This window comes from Podarcis bocagei (genome assembly GCF_964188305.1).
Source record: "Podarcis bocagei genome assembly, chromosome: 8".
Taxonomy (NCBI): Eukaryota; Metazoa; Chordata; class Lepidosauria; order Squamata; family Lacertidae; genus Podarcis; species Podarcis bocagei.
The window spans coordinates 7,666,283-7,688,867 of NC_138133.1; the positions used below are offsets into that span (position 1 = coordinate 7,666,283).

The window sequence follows — 22,585 nt, forward strand, 5'->3', positions numbered from 1 at the left end:
ATTAGGTTTTTTTATCTTTGATATATTAAAAAGATTCTAGGTATTTAATATTAACTTTTGTATATCATTTTTCAAACTTTAATAAAATATATGGGGGGGGGATAAGCAAAGACTGATAAGTAAGCTATTAGGCAGCAATAAAAAGTTCGTTTTAACCAGGGGTGTCAGTTTATTGTGGAGTTGTTGCTGCTCCTGAAGGCAAGTTTTATGCAGCATCCACATGTTTTCCTCATTAAAATGTTGTACCGTACTGTTTCCCCATTAAAACCAGTACTGTTTCCACAAAGAACCCTACAAGTGTGTATATATATATATATATATATATATATATATATATATATACCCGACAAGTGGTGAATCTGAATTAAAGATGTGGCATTTTGATGAGGACGTTGTGTGGATGATGCAAAAACTTGCATGGGTGTGCAACACCAAGTCCACAATAAACTGCTGGGTGGAAGCACAGGGATCACATTCACAATACAGTGGTGCCTCGCAAGACGAAATTAATTCGTTTCGCAAGTTTTTTCTTCTTGCAAGTTTTTCGTCTTGCGAAGCACGGTTTCCCATAGGAATGCATTGAAAATCAATCAATGCGTTCCTATGGAGACCGTCCGGGGACAGAGGGGAAGCGCCGCTCTGTCCCCTCTTTTGAAGCAAGGGGCGGAGGGGAGAAGATTGCTTCTCCCCGTTGCCGCCCCTTGGTTCAAAAGGGGTCCGGGGAGAGAGGGGAAGGCACGCGCCTTCCCCTCTGTCCCCTCTTTTGAAGCAAGGGGCGGAGGGGAGAAGATCGCTTCTCCCCGTTGCCACCCCTTGGTTCAAAAGGGGTCCGGGGAGAGAGGGGAAGGCCCGCGCGCCTTCCCCTCTGTCCTCGGAGATTGTGGGGCTGGCAACGGGGAGAAGTGATCTTCTCCCCGCCGCCCCTTGCTTCAAAAGAGGTCCGGGGACAGCGGGGAAGACGCGCTTGCGGGGCAAGCTTCGTTTTGCGAAGCAAGCCCATAGGGAAATTCGTCTTGCAAAGCAACTCGAAAACGAAAAAACCTTTCGTCTTGCGAGTTTTTCGTCTTGCGAGGCGTTCGTCTTGCGGGGCACCACTGTATCAGTCTTTTTTCCTCTATTATTGACAGCGCATTTGGCTCAACAGAAGTGTTATGTGCCTTCAAAATGCAGATGGGTGCATTTCTTTATTTAAGCCATTGTTAACCATTTTTTAGTCCAATGCAGGGTTTCCCAAACTTGTGTCTCCAGTTGTTTTTGGACTACAGTTTGCATCTTCCCTGACCACTGATCTTGCTAGCTAGGGATGATGGTGTTGGGATTTTCCATTTAAGTTGCAGACGTGTGAGATTGTTACATGTCACATGTCTGTTTACATTCCAGCACAGTTTGCTGGAAACTTCCGCTGTGTATCACTTTTGCTTTTGACTCTCTCTCTGAGGAGACGGAAAGAGAGACAGCATGTTTCTTTGTCCTGATTTATGCTTAATAAATCCGTAGCTTGTTAGTATGTTTCCACAAGCCTCACACCTCTTCTGTTTGCGCAGTTTGCTCTGCTGATAAAGTGTTCTCAGGCTTTGAAGCCTGAGTCGCTGATTTACGTTGCACCTGAGGTCGGGGGATCGTCACGGCTGGAAGGGCATGATCCAGCTGGGGGTTAGCCAGCTGGCTTCTCGACCCCCGAAGGATGCCAGCAGATGGGAGTTGTAGTCCAACCACAACTGGAGACCCAAGTCTGGGAAACCCTGGTCTAATAGTTACAAATAGCAATAAGAAGGTTGGCCCCGCTCTCAAGTTAACAGTCTAAAATATGACATAAATGGTGAAATATACTCAGAGTCGAGAGCGGATTTCATCCTCTTTATTCAGTTCATAGTGGTGAGGAGGAATGAAAGTCCCCCCAAAGTATCTGCTTTATATACATTATTTACACAATTGGCTGCACATGATTGGCTAATTCCAGAATTCTTCTGTAGGCCAATCAGGTTGTGGATTCTTCCATCTGGAGCTGGATTGGGCGGCTCCTGCAGACCAATCATACTGGTGCATTGTTCTAGGACCAATCAGACTGCTGCATCTTGGATCCTATTGTTCTAGGACCAATCAGACAGCTGCATTTTGCATCCTATTCAACTCAGTACATAACAAATGGGAAAAGGTGCTGAGAGAGAGGAGGAGGTGAGAGAGAGGAGGAGGAAGACATCAAACTCAGACAATGGGTTTCACATATGGAGTATTTGTAGCAGCCAGTTCAAGGAGTGAAGCAGCTAAGCTAGCTGAGAGAGCCTACAACCCTCTCTTCTTCTTTATATCTGGATGGAGTGCTGTTGGCTTCTTGTTTTCCACATAATGAAACCACCGTTTTAATAGGCAGGCTTCAAGCAAACCAGCAAGCATAAATGTTAACTCATTGACAGGATGCGACGCGTATGGACATAAATAAAGGAAAGGAGACCTGACGTGGTTTTTGCTTGTTGTTTCCAGGTTATCGCATGAGATTAGGATCTAGTACGGACAAGAAAGATTCAGGCCGACTTCATGTTGATTTTGCACAGGCAAGAGATGACTTTTATGAATGGGAATGTAAGCAGCGGATGCTGGCCCGAGAGGAGCGTCATAGGCGCAAAATGGAAGAAGATCGGATGCGGCCCCCCTCTCCACCTGCCATTATGCATTATTCGGAACACGAAGCAACTTTGCTGGCAGAAAAACTGAAAGGTAACGGGACGTTTCCCAGCCATGTTTTCGGAAGGTCGATAAATCTACAACTGTGTCACAATAAGTTGTGTGCATATTAATGGGTAACAAAACAGGTCTCGCTCTTAACTTCCCTATAGCTGTTCAGGTGTGATAGTGCAGGCTGTAAAGGTAAAGGGACCCCTGACCATTAGGTCCAGTCGTGGCCGACTCTGGGGTTTGCAGCGCTCATCTCGCTTTATTGGCTGAGGGAGCCGGCGTACAGCTTCCGGGTCATGTGGCCAGCATCACTAAGCCGCTTCTGGCGAACCAGAACAGTGCACGGAAACGCCGTTCATCTTCCCGCCGGAGTGGTACCTATTTATCTACTTACACTTTGATGTGCTTTCGAACTGCTAGGTTGGCAGGAGCTGGGACCGAGCAACGGGAGATCACCCCGTCGCGGGGATTCAAACTGCCGACCTTCTGATCGGCAAGTCCTAGACTCTGTGGTTTAACCCACAGCACCACCCACATCCCTAGTGGAGGCTGTAGCCTGTAGCAAAAGAGGCAGGCATACCAAACAAGACACTCTGCCTCCTCTCTCCCACCACTGCTGCCACATGGGTCTCTCTCAATTTGTGTGTGTGTGTGTGTGTGTGTTTTAAAAAATAAGTCTGGGAACAAACATTTAACCAAATGCATGTACCGTACTTTTCTGTGTATAGGACGATGTTGTTTTTTTATTTTTGAAATTATGTAAAAAATTTGGAGTTGTCTTATACATGGATAGTGCATAGAGGGGATGTGGGATTGGTTGCTGCTGCGAGCCAGAGATTGTCAGTGGCTAATGGGTGTGTTATTGGGGGGTGCGGCAAGGGCTGGTTTTGATTGGCTGTCGCTGCTGCAATTGGGCGGGCGACTGGCGGTCAGTCGAGTGAGCGAATTTTGGCCAATCCCCCTAAAGAAAGCTCAACAATTCTGGGCAATCATCCCCACAAAAAGCTCAGCAACCCCATTTTCTTAATTAGGACTTATACACACATGGTGTGTGTGTGTGTGTGTGTGTTATACATGGAGAAATACGGTACATGTGCTTAAAAATAATGGCAATGTGTTTTCCATCCACACATGATATCCTGAATGCACTTAGGGGTGAATAATGCAAAGACAGTCAAGATGTTTGTAACAGTTCTTGTTTATTATATGCTATCTATTGTAAAATTACACAGAATGAAATAAAAATATAAGAATAAGAAGAATAAGAATAACAACTAAAGATGCACACCTGGTGGGTAGGTGTAAGATAATTAACTGCTCAGCTTCCAGATTCTTGTATCTGTCACTGTTGTTCACAACGTGGGAGGCAGTTGGGTTCATCCCACAAGGGATTCACTGCTGTCCTCCTCCTCCTTCTCCTCCTCCTCCCAGGTTGCTGATTTCAAATACTGTTAAAAATCACACAGCACCTAGGCAGTATGGTACCATTTCTACAACAGACAGAAAAATGTTACATGGTCCGCCAAGTCCCTCAGCAATTTTCAAGTGGTCTCTGGTGGAAAAAGGTTTGGGAACCGATGCTAAGCTCATACAGAACAAGAGGCATTGTCCAGGGTCACGCAGCCAATGAGATGGCTGTAATAGGGGATACCCAGCTTGATAAATGCGCAGTGCCAACTTTGTAGGCAAAAAGGACCAATGGGTTGGTTCATATTTGTGTGCTCAGACTCAGAAAGCTCCCCCCTAAATAAATTCACACATGACTCATATTTTTGGTTTGGTTTTTGGCAGAATTTAGGCCACAACTTTATTGATTACAGAAAGTGTCTGGTTGCATAGGCTCTGGTTTGACTAGGTCAGGGGTCTGCAACCCGCGGCTCCGGAGCCGCATGTGGCTCTTTTACACCTTTGCCGTGGCTCCGGGGCAGATACTAGCGAGGGGAGGAGGCGCATTGTGCGCCCCGACACTCCCCACTGTGGCAGGTGCTGTACTGGCTGTGACGTCGCATGGGGGCGGTGAGTGCATTAGTCACACACCGTCCCGACGTCACCTTCCCGCCCGCTGTCAGCTCCGGAGATATATTTGTTTTAAATGTCGCAATGGTTTTGCGGCTCCCAGTTGTTGTTTTTTCTTCGGAAACGGGTCCAAGTGGCTCTTTTTGTCTTAAAGGTTGCAGACCCCTGGACTAGCTCCTGCACAGTTGCAGGTAGCGCTGACCCAGGGCACCAGAATAGGTCAGCCAAGGGTGAACACCTGGATAAGTGGAAAGCCGGGAACAGGCTATCTCCACCACCCAAGTGTCCCCCTGGACTCAGGCATGGGCACAACCCCATCTCAGGGGTTGACCAAACCATCGAGTCCCTGGATTCCTTTAATGGAATACCCTTCACATAGGGATGATGAGAACATTCTCCCATCCCTATCACCTGAACCAGAGCCTGTGTGCAACCTTACAAGTTGTGACGATTTGCTTTGTGGCAGGCGAAACCCCAATGGCAACAGCCAATCAGCCAAGTGGGGAAAATTCCTGCCGTGCCCCTGTCCCAACGACACACGACGACATAGCAAGGTCAAGCGCAAAGCCCTAAAAGTAGGGAGAGGTGGGCGGGTGTTCCGAATGCATGTGCCGAAAGAGGAAGCTCAGGGTCACGTGCATAAATAGGTCCTTTGAACCGTTTGGACTGCGTCCCATTGGCCAGATTGCACCCAGCTTCGAGGGACCTACCAATCGGGTGTTGTGGCTGACCAATCATACCCACCCACAACACAGGGCGTCGGTTTCCAGGTCTCACCGCAATATATGCCCTCTTTAAGGGAGGACCCGATTTATGGTGGCGCCTCAGTAGCCCCAGAAGGGCTGCTGTTATTCTACTGATTTTGGTGGCTATGCAAAGATGTTGGATCTAACAAATACAGCTTCTCTGAGTGTCCCCCAGCAGTCACCCCTCTCAAGAGGGTGGGGGGTTGCAACATGAAAACTTTATCTGCAAATTTGAAGACCTGAGGTTCAAACATTTGAACAGATACTTTACATTGGACACCCAGATGGTTGACTTTCATCAGCTGATGGCATTCAAATATGTAAATCATGACTTTCAAGACAAGTCTGTGTTGCAAGGTTTTAATGGCACTTCCCATAAATATGTGTATGCTTGAATAATTGACATGCTGCCATCAGTGCAATAATTTCCTCTAAAATATACTTTACAGTTGGAGAAGAATGACTTTTTTAATATAAGAAAGTGCTCCAGTATACTAAACAACAACAAAAAGATCAGTTATGCAAATCAATTATAGCTAAGAGCATTTATATAAGCAACAAAGCATTATATTTTTTTATTTTCGTTCCTCTGAAGTAATATTTTTGAACGGTGTCAGCTTGACTCTGAAGGAAAGGCTGTGAAAGGCTGGAAACCAAGCCCAGCTTTTAAATTGGATTCTATTATTTGCATTCCATTAGATATCTCCAGCAGACAAAAAATAAATTTACTGTCAGGGATCCAGGTGAACTTACAGAAGCTGAGGAGGAGGTCTGCGTTCTATTTTCAACGTAGATAATTATTTCAGCATGTAAGCCACTGGGCAGTCGGCTCATCAATTTAGAAAGCAAGGAGTAAAGATGAAATTAGGATTTTAAAAATAACCCGTAGAGAGGGCATTATGTTAGGTAATGTAGTTGAGCTGTGAATAATTTCCCTCTAGCACTTGTTAAATTGTTAGCAACTTGTATCTCCTAATTACAGAACCAATGAAGATTTTTCTCCTTGTACAGAACCGTCAATTAACTGTTAATAGGCTTGCAGGCCCATGCAGCTTGCCGGTGATGTGGACCTAGATTTTCCTGTGAGCCCTCAGGGAATTTCCCCAACCCTGCAATGTTGCACACACAATTGCAGCCGAGCTCAGCAACAACAAATGCTGTTTCCATCCAATTAAATGGTTTTGCAACTGTGGAAACTTTGCTACCTGTTTAGTGATGATTATGTTTTTTAAAAAAAATCTCATTTTTTAATAAACAGTTGTCTCTTGAATGTTACTACTGAGTGTCCTATAGTGGAATAAGAAATGTGTGGAATTTTATATATATAATTTTTATTAATTTCAACATACCAATTATTATACATTCCACAGAACTTCACATCTTATACAATCTTTTTGGACTTCCATCAGCACCTCTGATGATCCACCATTTTTATCATTTCTTCTGCATTTCTTAAATTCCTATTGCCTTTAATTATCTTAACTCACAATCCACCTCTTTAACCATTTTTGCAATAATTCAAATAATTTACCTCACAAAACTTCTTGCAAACTGACAAACGTAATCTGGTCATCACAATTACTTTTCAAATAGTCCGTAAATTTACACCAGTCTTCTGTGAATCTCTGGTCCCGCAAGTTTCGAATTCTTCTGGTTAGTTTATCCAACTCTGCATAGTCCATCAATTTCATCCATTCTTCTTTTGTCGATAATTCTTCTTGCTTCCATTTTTGTGCCAATAATATTCTTGCTGCCGTCATTGCATATAAAAACAACTTACAATCCTTTCTGTTTATATCATCTCCTACAATGCCAAGTAAAAATGCTTTTGGTTTCTTAATAAAGAAGTGTGTGGAATTTTTAATATGTTGACTTTTGAAACGTCAGTGGTGTGACAATTCTTATTTAAAAGTCTACTGCAGAATTAGAGTTCTCTTATTAAATTACAGGGATGGATCTGGACAGAAACACGCAAAATATGTGCTCTTTTGTTCAGACCCATTTCTACCATTCTCTGCCTTTTAGTCTGCAGCCTTCAGGTTGTTCCTGCAAAGACCAACTTGATTGGAAAGCGCTGTATAATAAAGATACCTATTATAATAATAAAAATCACATTTTCTGTTTGCTTTAACCTCATTTCCAGCTTAATTTCCTCAGTTTACATGTTACTCTGTGCAGCAAATGTCACATGAGAATAACATTTCTGAGTTTTTGTTTTTGAGAAAGAAAAAGCAGCTTTAGAAGGCTGCAATTTCAAGTGATGTAGTGGTTCGACTCATTCCATATTGGCTATGTTTCCCTTTAAAATGGCTCCCCTGTTTTCTTTCCTTGGGCTCCAGATGAGGAGGGGCAGATGGTGAGGTAGAACGAGTCATTTATAAGGAATACAAAGCTGCCGTCACTCCGTGTCGCTTTGCTCCATTTTTCTTTGAAAATCGAATGGAATGTTTGAGGTATTGCTAGCATGTGAGAGCTCCTCCCTCCAGATGGGCGCATGAGGCAGTGGTGCAAGGAACATAGGAAGTTGCCTTGCGCCAAGTCAGACTCTTGGTCTGTATTGTCAGAGGCACTCCAGTGTGGTGTAGTGGTTAAGAGCAGTAGACTCGTAATCTGGTGAACTGGGTTCACATCTCCGCTCCTCCACATGCAGCTGCTGGGTGACCTTGGGCCAGTCACACTTCTCTGAAGTCTCTCAGCCCCACTCGCCTCACAGAGTGTTTGTTGTGGGGGAGGAAGGGAAAGGAGAATGTTAGCCGCTTTGAGACTCCTTAAAGGGAGTGAAAGGCGGGATACAGTGGCGTAGCGTGGGTTGTCAAGCACCCGGGGCAAGGCAAGTAATTTGCGCCCCCTAACCTGTGGATTTGCGCCCCCTAACCCGTGGATTTGTGCCCCTAACCCTAACCCCCAGATGTTGCGCCCGGTGCGGCCGGCACCCCCTGCACCCCCCACGCTACGCCACTGGCGGGATATCAAATCCAAACTCTTCTTCTTCTTCTTCTCCAGGATAGGGTTGCCACCCATCCCTTAAAAACAGGATTGCCCCGTTTTTGAACATCAGTGTCCCCTGTCCTATTTGGGATGCCTTTTGTCCCATTTTCAAAGTCATGAAAAAAAGTCACCTCCACCAGTGGCCTGGTCCACCTTTATCTATGTCATCCTGGCAGGGTTGAAGTCATGGGACAGGGAGTTACAGCTAGTCCTAGTTTTCCATTGAATGTCCAAATTACCTTTCCTGTTGGTACCAGTGTGCCCAGTTTGGTCCGAACTTAAAAATGGAAAGCATAATGATGGTGGTCAACAAAAGAGGCTTAAAGATTGTCTCAAGGCAAATCTAAAAAAATGTAGTATAAACACTGACAACTGGGAAACACTGGCCTGCGAGCGCTCCAGTTGGAGAACAGCCTTTATCAAAGATGTCATGGGCTTTGAAGACACTTGAACTCAGGACTCAAGGGAGAAACTTGCTAAGAGGAAGGTAAAGGTAAAGGGACCCCTGACCATTAGGTCCAGTCGCAGATGACTCTGGGGTTGCGGTGCTCATCTTGTTATATTGGCTGAGGGAGTCGGCGTACAGCTTCCTGGTCATGTGGCCAGCATGACTAAGCCGCTTCTGGCGAACCAGAGCAGCGCACAGAAATGCCGTTTACTTTCCCACCAGAGTGGTACCTATTTATCTACTTGCACTTTGACGTGCTTTCAAACTGGTAGGTTGGCAGGAGCTGGGACTGAGCAACTGGAGCTCACCCCGACACGGGAATTCGAACCGCCGACCTTCTGATTGGCAAGCCCTAGGCTCTGTGGTTTAGTCCACAGCACCACCTGGTATGCTTGCCAAATCCACACCGTGATCAACTCCCGCCCGGAAACCAATGTCCCCACTGTGGAAGGACGTGTGGATCCAAAACTGGCCTCCAAAGTCACTTATGGACTCATTGTTAAAACCATGTTTATGGAAGACAATCTTACTTGGCTACGAGTGATCACCAAAGAAGAAGAAGAAGAAGAAGAAGAAGAAGAAGCTCAGTTTGTAAAAACAGGCTTTCAATTTGTGCTAAAATTTTCTCCCTGTTATTTTAAAAAATGAAGTATTTGTGGAATTAAATATTTAAATGAAAAAGTGATTTAGTCAAGTTAAAAATGAGTTAAAATAGCCCCACTTCCTTTTTGATCAACACCAATTTAGGTACCACGTTAATTTCCTCCACCCCCTGCAAATATTTTCATTAGCACTAGAAGACTTTTTTTGCCCACCTTTTAAAATAAGCTGTTAAAGCCAAGTGATTATTCAGTGGTACCTAAATAAGATGTCCTTAGCACAAATTAAAGAACCAAATTATTAAAGGCAATTGAAAACATTGATTAAAAAGCTCAGAATTGTCCCTTCCCAGTGCACATGCCAATGTCATGATCATTAGTGAAGATAGCAGCATACGCGCGCACACATACACACACAATTACCCCCCCAGGAAAATCAATTACGATTTGGCAGCCCAAGACATTTGGGCACCTGAGGTGAACTACAAATTGCTGCCCGCTCCCCACCAGGGAAGAAGGGGTGAGTGAACAAGGGAAAAATAAATATCTTTATTAAGATCTGCTGCCCCTGTGGATCCTGCTGCCTGAGTCGGTTGCCTCACCTTGTCTCATGGGTGGGCAGACCCTGGCTCAAAGCTACAAAGCTAGAAGGCTTCAGGGTCAAAGCAGGGTCACTGAAAGCGCTATAGACAAGATAAATTAATAGTTTACATTTAAATGATTCTTCATCTTACTCTGACTGTGAGCAGGGAGAATCCTTATCATATAATTATTCCCAGAGTGAAGCTGTTTCATATCGCTTTATTGGATGAAAATTCAAGCCACAACATTTTACAAGACTCGTAGTAATTAGGACTTTGGATGACAATTTATAAAGTTTTATGTTAGGGTGTTAAGTGAAGTCTAGTGTAAGAAACATCATAAATGTTATTTATGAGACGATTAATTCATAAGGGCAGAAGTGTATTCATAGCACAAAGCATGTAATCGTAATTTAAACTTCTTGAATTGATTGTAGATGACAGCAAATTTTCAGAAGCTATTACAGTGCTGCTTACCTGGATCGAGAGGGGAGAGGTGAACCGCCGGACGGCCAACCAGTTCTATTCCATGGTGCAGTCGGCAAATAGCCACATCCGCCGACTCATGAACGAAAAGGCAACTCACGAACAAGAAATGGAGCAAGCCAAGGAGAATTTCAAAAATGCCTTAACGGGGATCCTCACTCAATGTAAGTAACACCCGTTAGTCTTCTGGTGGTAGTGGTGGGGTGTTAGGTAATCGGTGGTGGTGGTGTTGTAACCCTGAGGGTAAGTAGTTTTGATATAGTCCCTTTCACTGTGGAAGATCAAGGACCATTCATAAGATTTTACTTCTCAAGGTGAGCAACGTTATCTCAGTGGTGCTGTTGTCGTTTGTCAGTAAACTCGAAGCAATGGGAAATGCAAGGAGACTGACCGGGCGATTCCTCTGTCATTGCTGTGAGCAAGCCCAATTATTTTTGCATTGAGATTCATCTGATAGCATCTTGGAGTTTTGTAGGAAGTGGCACTTGTTTTCACTCTTTTGGGAGGGGATTGTAACTAGACAAACAATAAAAAGATGTCTAGCTCTAGGAAACAAGAGTATATCACAGAAAACCCAGTCGCCTTTACTGAGCATCTCAGCTGAGGCCCAGCTGCTCTCTTTGCCCTCAAAAAGTAGAAGGACCTCACGTTCTTCTACGACAAAACAGTACCATATTCCAGAGGAGGTGGAAGCCGTCCCAGTTTACCTGTCAAAGCAGGTCTCACCTGATTCCTGTGGATGTGATTTGTTTTAACTGTTTTTAGTTTTGTATTGTAAATTGTTGTCACCTGCTTAGGGATTTGCTGGTGAAGAACAGGTGGTATTATTATTATTATTATCAGCAACAACAACATGATATTTTATATATATTGGGGATCCTTATAGATTGCCAGGTGGCAGAAAAATCTGATAAATAAATTGGCAGTACGAATTCTGCCTTGTGTGCAACAATTAATTATCCAAGGGGTTTGTGTGTGTAAAATATAATCAGTTCCATAACCTTAATGGGCCTTCCTCATAAAAAATAATCAGAATAATTTCTTGGCAGATTCTTTTCTCTTTTTTGTATTAAGACGTACTTCCTGCTCCTTTAGTTATGAACATTAAAGCCAACTTTTATTTCACTTAGACCATGTGGAAAATAGCTTGGATCCAGTAAAATGGTAGACAAATCACCTCAGTAAAAGCTTCTCCGTTATCCCAGCATGGAGTCACCTTTTCAGAATAGCAGAGGTTAATCCCCTGTTTCCACTGTTCCCCCCACAGAGAAAATGTGATAACCAAGATTTACCGTATTCACTAGAGTCTAATGCGCCATCAAATCTAATGCGCACCTCAATTTTCAGAAACTTGAAACCAAAAAGAGAGAGTATTTGCTGGCGAATGTAAATGTGCCATCAAATCGAATGTGCACCTTAATTTTCGCAACATAATTTGGCCACAAAAGGTGAGCATTAGATTCGAGTAAATACAGTATAACTTAGCTATCATTAGTCACCACATAATTATCTTTGTCGGCAGAGTGTCAACAAGAGATGTCTAGTGTGCCACCTTCCCTCCCTGAAAGTCCCCCGAAGCCTATTAAGTGTGCCATATCACCAGTGTAAGGCATCTTCCAGAGTTTTACTAAAAGGTTGCCTGTCTTCAAGAAGCTCATAGTCAGAAGGACATAGCCAGACAAAGGGACATTATTTCTTTCAAGACATTATTTCTTTCAAAAGAATGATGAATATGTGTTAATGTATTTACTAATCAGTATTTAATTAATCTAGCAATCAGTAATTAATCTTCCTTAGGTTAATTATCTGTAACTTCAACCTTGGTATGGTTTAGAACAGTGTAGAATTTGTTTTCCTCTACCAGACCCCTTTTCTTGAAGCTTGGCCTTTGTTAGCTAGGCTGAATGGGTACAATAAAGTACAATAAAAACAAAATAATAAAGATTGAAAACGTTTTATATCTAGACTCTACCTGCTTTCTTTGGTGTGTTGGTTAGGTGTTAGATTCTTGTTCCCTTTTTTAAATGTAACATGGGAGTTTAATGGTCTTGCTGTGTTTGAGATTTATCTTTTGGGAAGGGTGTCTTCAAAGCCTTGTGTGACACCCGCCCGCCCGCCCACTGCTTTTGTTGTAAAATGGAGCACATTTTGTGTTGAAAGCATTCCCCAAAGATTTTCCTGGGGACATCCGATACTCCTCTCTCTTTCCTCGTTATCCTGTTCTTCCAAAGTGTAACAAGAACCGCCACTTCATTTCTGGTCGGAGATGCTTCTGAATTATTGATCTCAATCCTCAGAACATGGGACGGTACATGTTTTGTTATGGAGTCTGAGGCAGATGGAAGGGAAAGTATTCCCCAGATATCACAGAGCTATCTTTGCCATTGTGCTTTCTCATTCCATGAAAAGCCAATGCAGAGAACAAGCTGTATCAACGGATCAGAACCGTTCATGCAAATACCTTGGAGTGGTGGGTTAGTCTGTGAGCCAGAACTCTGATATTGGGCTGACTGGTGCCAAGCAGAGATGAGACAATGTTTTTTCTTCTAAAAGCTTATTGCCTTTATAAATATGCATGCTGGATTTCTATAACTTTCAACTTTATGAGGTGCTCATTTGTATTCGAGCCAAATAGCTAACTATCCGTCAATTTCCCAGTTATTTGTTGGGTGCAGGGCACTGGCAATTTTAGGGCACAGTGAAATATTGTTGAAATCTGGGTCCTGGTTTACAGATTAGGCTCTTGCAAGATCCAAGGAGTGTCAGTTTACTCACTTGAGTAATGATCCAATTGCTAGGTAGATGGAATTGCATGGATATTCCCAAGAAAAAATTGTGGTCATCGGTCTCCGCCCATTGAGCCCTCCTGCCAGCCTTTCCCTTGAAAAAGAGCATTGGGCAGGGGAGCGCCCCACATGAGTCCAACACTTCCTCTCTCCCACCCCCTGGCAAACCTGGTGTTTCCCAATGGTGTGCAACCTATTTGACTCTGCTGCTTAAATGCCAAAAGAAGGGCTGGCATCACATTGGGCACCCATTAGGCCTGGGCAATCTATCAATATATCGCTCAGAACTGGTATGAGGACTGCGATGTCAGCTTCACTCAGCGGTATATTGCTGGTGAAACCGCCACAGCTGCTGAGTCCCTCTGCTAGCAGCGTCCGCTGGAGGGACTCAAGAGTTCCTGGCTATTCCCCCCTCCCCACCTCCTTCTCTCTTTCTGTCAATCACACTGGTCCAAACTGCAGCAGGCTTAGTGAGTTTTGCAGGAGTTCCAAATGATAGCAATTATTATTATTATTATTATTATTATTATTATTATTATTATTATTATTATTTAAATTTGTATACCACCCTTCATCCACAGATCTCAGGGCAGTTCACAACATAAAAATACAATATGAAAGCACAAAATGCATGATAAAAGCAAGAACAAAAAAACGCAAACAAACCAAAACCCTTTCCCTCCCATTTCTTTCTCTGGCCTCCACTAATGCCAGCAGTTTCTCATAGCCATATGGTGTGTTCACATGAATCTCTGCACATTCACCTAGTTCCCAGAGAGTTGGGGAATTTAGAAGTTGGGCCAAGCAACAAATGATTGAGAAACGCTGACTGCACTGCAATATTGTGTCACTTCACCAGTGGATAATTGTAGACTTGGGACTTAAGATTTCCACACACTCTGTCACCAAATAATCTCTGTTGCAAAGCCGTGTTCTTTGGAAAACATCACCCTTTCTGCTCCAAAGCTGGCCTGCAGACACCAACTCATTAATTATCGTATCTCCCCTTGACTGCTATAATTCTTTCTGCCAATTCGGTTGTCAGGCTTCAGCTTTTTCAGAACTCAGCCGCCAGCTTCTGACTAGGATCAGATTGGCGGTGTAAATCCCCACTTTCATGGGATCTGAACCTGGGCTGCCATGGAGAAATGAACCTGAGACTTCACAAGGCGAATGACGTCCTGACATTATACCGCCACCCTCCACTCTCTGGTCAGAGCCCCATTTCTGACCAGGGCTTTGCTCAAAGCAAAGTATAGTGGCTCTGGGTCTCCCTCCTTCAACTGTCAGTTAGAAAGACAAAAGGCCAGAATGGAGAACTGAGTTATGTGAGCTGGGTGCAAAAGCTACAGGCTGGGAAGGCAGAGAGAGAGTTGGAGAGAGGCCTAATTTCTGCTAGAACCCAAGGCTGTGAGCTTAGGGGAAGCAAGACCCTCTGGCTCAGGTTGTATATATGTCTAAATAAAGATCCTAAAGACGCCACCGTCCCTGCTGTACCTTAAACACAGACCCGGAGTAAGCACCTGGAACCACTGGAATCTGGCACTGCTCAGAGATTGGGGTGGCATGCAATGGTATCTTGAAAAGGGCTTGTTTCAGGTTTAAACCAGAGTTGACAGTGGCACCTGTCTTTTGTTCACTCATTTCCCCACCCACATATAAAGAAATTAGAGGAGACATATGTCTTCTTCCTTTTTATAAGGAGATGCAGGCCCTATGCTCTGTCACGGAAGGTTCCTTTTCCTCAGCCCAACTTGCTTCTGGTAAATTTCCTGAGGTGTTCCTCTCGTCAGCTTGGAGGAAGAATTGAAGTGTGAATGGACAAGGCTCCTTTTAAGCAGAAAAGGCAGGAGTAGAGTTAACCACCCAGACAGAGCTGCAGCTTCCATCAATCTGGGGTTATCTGTTTCTGAAGGAATGCAAGAAATGTGCTATAGCCTGCTCTATACATGGCGCTGGCTATTCCAAATGCCTCTCTGCTAGAGCTATCCATTGGCGCTGAATGGTGGCAAACCATGGTGAAGTTATACAGGGGAGGGTTTATTTACACATGCATACAATCGAAGCCTGTGATGGAGGGGTTAAGATCATTAACACCCCCCAAGAGGGTATTGCTTCTTGCCACAGCCTTGGATTCATACAGAAATCAGTCACAGTGCTCTCTCTCTCTCTCTCTCTCTCTCTCTCTCTCTCTCATTTCCCAGCCTGCAGAATTCTTCCAGCTTCTAGTTCACCTATCTCCCTTCTCAACTGTGGCTTTTGTCTTTCTAACTACCATCCATTTGCATCTGGCACCAAGCCACCATCTTTGTTCCATTACTGGCTCACCAGGTAGCCAGGCATTAGAAATGTCTCAGCATACAGCCTGCCTACCCCCCAGCAAGCCTATCACAATACAGTTGTGTATTGTGTATTTCCATTTATCCATACAATTTACAGAAAATACAGTGGTTTTCATGAGAACGTATTCTTGCATCTTCTATCTTCTCAGGATACTCTAAGGGGGAAATTGCCTTTCAGTGCTTCCGTTATTGACAGCAAGACAAAATGTTGCATCTGGCTAATGAAAATTTTATATGACGTTAGATTAATCAACAGATGCTTGTTGATGAATATTTAACCATGCTTATTGCATAGCACTTCAGCTGAATGATGCTGCCCCTCCGCCATTCTCATTAAGACTCATTATACCCTTTTCCCTTCTGAAGCTTGCATTCGTGTGCGCATCACTGTTTTCCTTGCCCAGAAACCCTTGAGATCTCTTACTGGTTCAAGACGGGTGTTGCTTCCTTCAAACATGCCAGTTTCCCCCCTCATAACACAATATATTCTGTGAGTCACAATCCTGTTTGTGAAGCAAGACTTTATTGGCAACATGAAGGCGAAATGCTAATAAAGTAATGCATTGATGCCACGATGTGTGCATTTAAAATGCAGGTGAGATGCCAAAGGCAGCAATTCCCTCAAGACATCTACTAAGGTATCCAATCTCTTATCTCAGACAGGGCATGGCTGGACTCTGATTTCTCCCAAACTGCTTAAACCTTTCATTCCTCCTTATCCTTGTGTGAAGTTCTTCATTAAAATCACATATTGCTATTGTTCTGATATGCTTGGAACTGAAACAGCTGCTAGAGATCAAAGTGGTCTTTAGAATAGAAAATAAATCATAATGATATAGACCCTTTCAACCCAGCACTGATGTGCAGGGTGTTCTATAAAAAGCATTCTCTGCAGCATGAGGGGCATTTTGCAAAAATCTTAGGCAGTAACGTAAGAGGTAGCCTTTTTTCGGCAGTCTTGGGGGATCCACGTGAGAAGGCTGCAAATGCGTTCATTTGGTGATCTCTGATTATTTGTCATATTTGCCAGCATTCCTCTCGCAGAAAATAGCGGTTCCGTTCCTTCATGCTCTGGTCGATATCATGTTGTGAAGCCATCAGTATGTGGTACCTTCCTGTAAGGCTGAACTACCAGCCTGCCAAACCTGTAGAGCAGGGGTAGGCAACCTAAGGCCCGGGGGCCGGATGCGGCCCAATTGCCTTCTAAATTTGGCCCACAGACAGTCCGGGAATCAAACATGAGTTGAATGTGTCCTTTTATTTAAATGCATCTCTGGGTTATTCGTGGGGTGTAGGAATTCGTTCTTTCCCCCCCTTCAAAATATAGTCTGGCTACCCACATGGTCTGAGGGATGGTGGACCAGCCCACGGCTGAAAAAGGTTGCTGACCCCTGCTTTAGAAAATGCCCACCAGGCCCAGTTTAGCACTGCCAACAACATTGGCCCTTGCAGAGGTGGCGGAGAGGGAAACAAATTAAAATTACATGTAGGCAGGACTAATGCCTTTGTTTGCATTAGTATGATCTTTAAACCAGGTGTCGGTGCTGGTAAGGACGCTCTGCAGCCCCCAGCAGGCTGTCACTGGCAGTGAAATTTGCAGAGCACAATAAATAGTAAGTCTCTTCCGCTGTTCATTGCAATCAAGCCTCAGCATAAGACTCCACCTCCTTCACTTTCGGTTGCTGCAGGGATTTTCTCTCAGCTGCAAGAGCCTTTTGCATGATTTCCAACTCTCTCCGGATCTCAGTGCAAATGAGATAGTTCTGTTACACTGGGGCACGTTGAATTTTTCAGCTTTCAGTTTCCAAAAAGGAGAGGTGCCAAAGGGTTGTAACTTGACTTGGGATTTCAAAGTATTTTTTGTTAAATTAATATAATTTAGTTTTGGTTGGTAAAGGACGACATAAAAATACTGACTTTTAAACATTTTTGTTGAATTTCTAACAATTTTAAACTTGTTCATGAAAAAAATTATGTAAAATTGCATAAAAATCATTAGAAACGATTGCCAAGTACCTGCAGTTATCTTATATATTAATACTTTTTATTTTTATGTATTATGCATATCTTATATTAAATTGCATGTTGCGCGCGCACACGCGCGCACACACACACACGAACTTGCTTTCACTGAAGGCCAGAAGACAGTTTCCACATCAGATTGGCTTGCCAGACCTGCCAGAGTGTAACAGACAAGTCAAAAAGCACAAGCGTCAAGAAGACAGGAGAAGGTGGCTTTCTGAATGTAAGCAGAGAAGAAAGCAAGCAGGATGCTTCAGTGCCATCAAATGAAATAATTTTCTATGCTCATGAAAATGAAGAACAAATAGCTGATGCCCAAGATGGAAATGACGGAAGTTATGAACTGGCTTTAGGAAAACCAAGAACGCCTTCCATAAAAAGGCCAACGCAATAGAAATACATAATGTTGCTGTGCAGAGCATCAGATATAGCGTTGGCCTCCGTGCTACAGCTGCCGTAATCACAGCCCCCTTTATGGATGCTGGCTTGATCACTGAAGAAGGCAAGAGACTTGTAGCTGATCACAATAAAGTCAAGAAAAAGTTATGATACCTCTGGATCAAGACTTTGATGATCTTTGTCAGAAGCATGAAGTTGACAGCATCTTCTTTGATGACTGCACATCATCTCAGAACAGCATTGTTCTGTGTGCTATGAGCCAGGTGGAAGATACCTCTCTCTACCTCTTCCCTCTAGAGCAGCGGTTCTCACCCTGTGGGTCCCCAAATGTTGTTGGACTCCAACTCCCATCATCCCTGAGCTCTGGCCTTGCTAGCTAGGGGTGATGGGAGTTGTAGTCCAACAACATCTGGGGACCCACAGGTTGAGAAAGGCTGCTCTAGAGAAAGGCTCAAAGGGAGAAAAACCATCAGATGTTATTGCCAATAATCTTGTAGATTTCACGAAGAAGGGCATTGATAAGCACCTGTAGGCCATTGGAGGTGATTCTACCAATGTTTACACTGGCTGGGAAGGTGGAGCCATGCATTGGGTAGAGGTCAAGCTTGGTCATAAGCCGATCTGGTTAGTTTGTGCCCTCCACACCAACAGGTAACATTGGCAAGATGCTAGACGCAGCTACAGAACTTGAAATTGATCATTCGCCAAATCAGAGAGCTAATAATAATAATTTATTATTTATACCCCGCCCATCTAGCTGGGCTTCCCCAGCCACTCTGGGCGGCTTCCCAAAAAATATTAAAATACTGTAATACATCAAACATTAAAAGCTTCCCTAAACAGGGCTGCCTTCAGATGTCTTCTAAAAGTCTGGTAGTTGTTGTTCACTTTGACATCTGGTGGGAGGGCGTTCCACAGGGTGGGCACCACTACCGAGAAGGCCCTCTGCCTGGTCCCCTGTAACTTGGCTTCTCGCAGTGAGGGAACTGCCAGAAGGCCCTCGGTGCTGGACCTCAGTGTCCGGGCTGAACGATGGGGGTGGAGACGATCCTTCAGATATACTGGACTGAGGCCGTTTAGGGCTTTAAAGGTCAGCACCAACACTTTGAATTGTGCTCGGAAACGTACTGGGAGCCAATGTAGGTCTTTCAAGACCGGTGTTATATGGCCTCGGTGGCCGCTCCCAGTCACCAGTCTAGCTGCCGCATTCTGGATTGGTTTCTGGGTCACCTTCAAAGATAGCCCCACGTAGAGTGCATTGCAGTAGTCCAAGCGGGAGATAACCGGAGCATGCACCACTCTGGCGAGGCAGTCCGCAATCAGATAGGGTCTCAGCCTGCGTACCAGATGGAGCTGGTAAACAGCTGCCCTGGACACGGATTTGACCTGTGCCTCCATGGACAGCTGTGAGTCCAGAATGACTCCCAGTGAACTCTTGCTTCACTGAGTTTCATGTAACATGTTTGACATGCCTGAAGGCAATTCCAAACCAGGTTGTAAAGGACATGGCTTAAGCTCCATACAAAATTCTGTGAGTACAGAAGTGCTGCTTCCATGGAGCAAGTCTCACTGAAGTCAGTAGGGCTCACTTCTAAGAGGCCATTCCTCTTAGAAGTGCGGGTGGAAGTACATGTAATCTTATGCTTGTTCAGCATTTAAATTCACACTTCGTATTTGACAAAATGTGTCATAAATGAATTCCTTTTCACATGATTTTATTTTTTTGAAAAATTCTGTGTAAGGTTTGATTTGTGGTTGGTTTATCCTAATATATGAAAAATTGGGAAAAATGAATTTCTTTTGGTCTAGTGCCTGAGGCATGGGTTGAATTGCACATTTCTATACGGTAAGGCAAGGTATCCAATTTTAAATTCAGCTCCATAGTGTGGGGTCAGTACTATTTGTAGTTACTTCTCACAGATAGTGGAACTCACTAATATTTGCATTAAAAATTGCTCTCTGCAGAGCTGAGAATTAGTGGGTTGTCTTTTCAGCAGATGACTATTCTAGTTTCATTAGAAAAAATTGCATATTTTTTTCACAACCAGAAGTTTGGCCACTACATATTGCCAAGCAACTCTCTTCAGGGCAAACATGGAAACAACCATCTGTCTATGGTAATTAAAATACTGCAGTATTTTATTTTTCTACTTTCATGCATTGAAATCTTTGAGTGATCACAGAAGTATTTATAATTAATTCTAACACCTGTAGAAAAGAGCTCTCAGCCATTTTCATAATCAGAAACTTCAAAGTTCAAGGGTTTCAGCAGAAGAATCATAATGTTCCAACTTGAACATTTCCGGTCGGAAAATGGTAGAATATCATTTCCTTGCATCTTCAGGAATATTTTCTGCTTGAATCTTCTGTCACTAATTAATTACACACAGATTGTTGATTAAGTTTAGTGCTCTTTGCACTTATGATAGACAAAACAGAATTATGTCTGGAATCTAAATCTCCTTGTTAATAAACTAGATCCCTTAATGACAACCTTTCCACATTTTCCTATACTTCCAGTTTAATTCAATAAAGCTGTGAAATAAATACAGGCCACTAAAGCAGCTAAATGCACTGTACCAAACACTGGAAAGTGTTGCTTTTTGTTTTTTGTTTTTTTACTCCGTGTTGCAATCAAATTATCTCCTAGACTGCTTGCAACGCATTGCAGCAAAGCTAAAAGCTACCCAGCAACACCTTGACCAATGGATGAGGCCAGACTTCTCCCATTGGCGCGCCATGCAGGGGCTGGCCAAGCCCACAGTTACCTGGTGGGTGAGGCCGCAAACTCCGTCCACCTGTTGGGAAGGGGTGAGCAGGAATTTCTGCTTCTTCACTGGCCAATGGATGGAGCCAGGTTGGTCTCCCCTTTGCTACTGGTGTTCTTCTTGGGAAACAGGGGTTAAGTCTCCCAGGAGCCCTCCATGCCCTGGTCAGACTGTGCTTCCCTGCAGCTCCAGGCAACTGACAATTGGAGCAGAGCCTTCTTTCTAGCTGCAGCAGATGGGGAGTCATTTGACCAATGGCTGCAGCTACAGGTAGTCTTCCTATTGCTATAAGGTTCTTCCTGGAAGAGGGAGGGATGCAACTTTCCCGGTTGGTGGGAGAAGCCAGAGTGTCTTTCACCTCTCTTCCGAAGTCCCAGGGCAACTCACAGTTTTGTCCGTGAGATCATTTTGCTCCCCTGGCTGTCAGGTTTGACATTCCAGAATTTGATTTGCAGCAGCACATTTGCTTGGCAGTCACAACGTTTCTTCTCTGGAAAATTAAAATAGGATTTGAAAGCTCTGCTGTCCCCGTGTCTGCAAATATCCCTCATGTTTAACTCTTAATGGATCTGTGTAGCCCTAAATCCAACTCATAGTGCCTGCATTGTGCAGCTTCGTTGTGTGGAATGATCACTTTGGTTCCTGTGTTAAGTAAGATGCTCACAAAAAGTGAGAAGCCGTTTTTTAAATGGACAGGTAACTTCCAGGTGAGAGGTGATGTCACGAGGTGGTTTCTGTGGCCTAGGCTCAGGCGGCAGCCTGGACAACATCTGTTTAGAGTATAGTCAGAGAAAATGCATACTTATCTTTCAGTAATCTGTGTACAATTTGTGTAGACTTAAGTTATGGAGACAGACATGAAGGGGGACACCTCCAACAATTCTGAAATGTAAGTACAGAAAGACACTTGATTGGATGGATATTGGTGATGTCGTATCAGCAGTGACATCATCCATAGACTCCTAGTGTCTTTGCTTTTGCCTTTCTCTAGTGCTCACAACATAAATTGCTTGTCTTGTTTGACTTCCTTGTTCACCAAAGTTGAGCAGATTGTGGCCGTTTTCAACGCCTCCACCAGACAAAAAGCTTGGGACCATTTCTCGAAAGCTCAGCGCAAGAACATAGACATTTGGCGAAAGCACTCTGAGGTGGGTGAATTTCTTCTCTTTTATCTCATAGCCTGGACTAAAGCAAGTGGGGGAGCAAGTTTGTCTCCAGTTGGTTGTGTTGCATTCAGCAATATCTAGTTGCTGCAATTTTAGAGAAAAGCAATTCAGAACTGGCTAGACAACCTCTTGAGAGAGTATCTGTGGGTCCCGTTCACCTCTGTAACGATGTAAGTTGAAATAAAACTACAGTTTTATTTCCTCCAAGAAGTCTGAACTGCCTGGAGGAGCATATTTACCACACCAAAACACTGAAATGATGGAATTAGCCAGGCCACTTTAAAATTATTGCTTTATCTCTGCCCATAATTTACAGGTATATTGAAATTTTATTCTATTACTGAAAAGTGTTGGGACAAAACAGTTTTCTCATTTCTCATTCCTTTCCATATTAGAATGGTTTTCCTGTTGAGATATATCCAGATTTCTTAATAATCAGTCTAGACAAAACGAAGGACCTGTCAGGTCTGGGGGTGGTTGCTCTTGAGTAATCAGGCAAAACCCTGACCTGTCTTTTACAGGTTTTATTGGTGCAAACTCTTTACAGTGCAAACCCCAAAAGTTC

General features: G+C 43.8%; 1 protein-coding gene across 8 annotated transcripts in view; it reads left to right on the top strand.

Moving 5' to 3' along the window:
• The window catches only part of ENOX1 (ecto-NOX disulfide-thiol exchanger 1), a 294,079-nt gene that overhangs the window by 210,009 nt on the left and 61,485 nt on the right, over positions 1-22,585 (top strand). For 7 of the 8 annotated variants that reach the window (XM_081206405.1, XM_081206409.1, XM_081206411.1 and 4 more), the window contains 3 exons: positions 2,482-2,715; positions 10,489-10,701; positions 21,896-22,002. In XM_081206405.1, coding sequence (XP_081062531.1) covers positions 2,482-2,715; positions 10,489-10,701; positions 21,896-22,002 — 554 coding nt within the window. The remainder of the gene's footprint in view (positions 1-2,481; positions 2,716-10,488; positions 10,702-21,895; positions 22,003-22,585) is intronic. The other variant, XM_081206412.1, reaches the window with a different exon arrangement.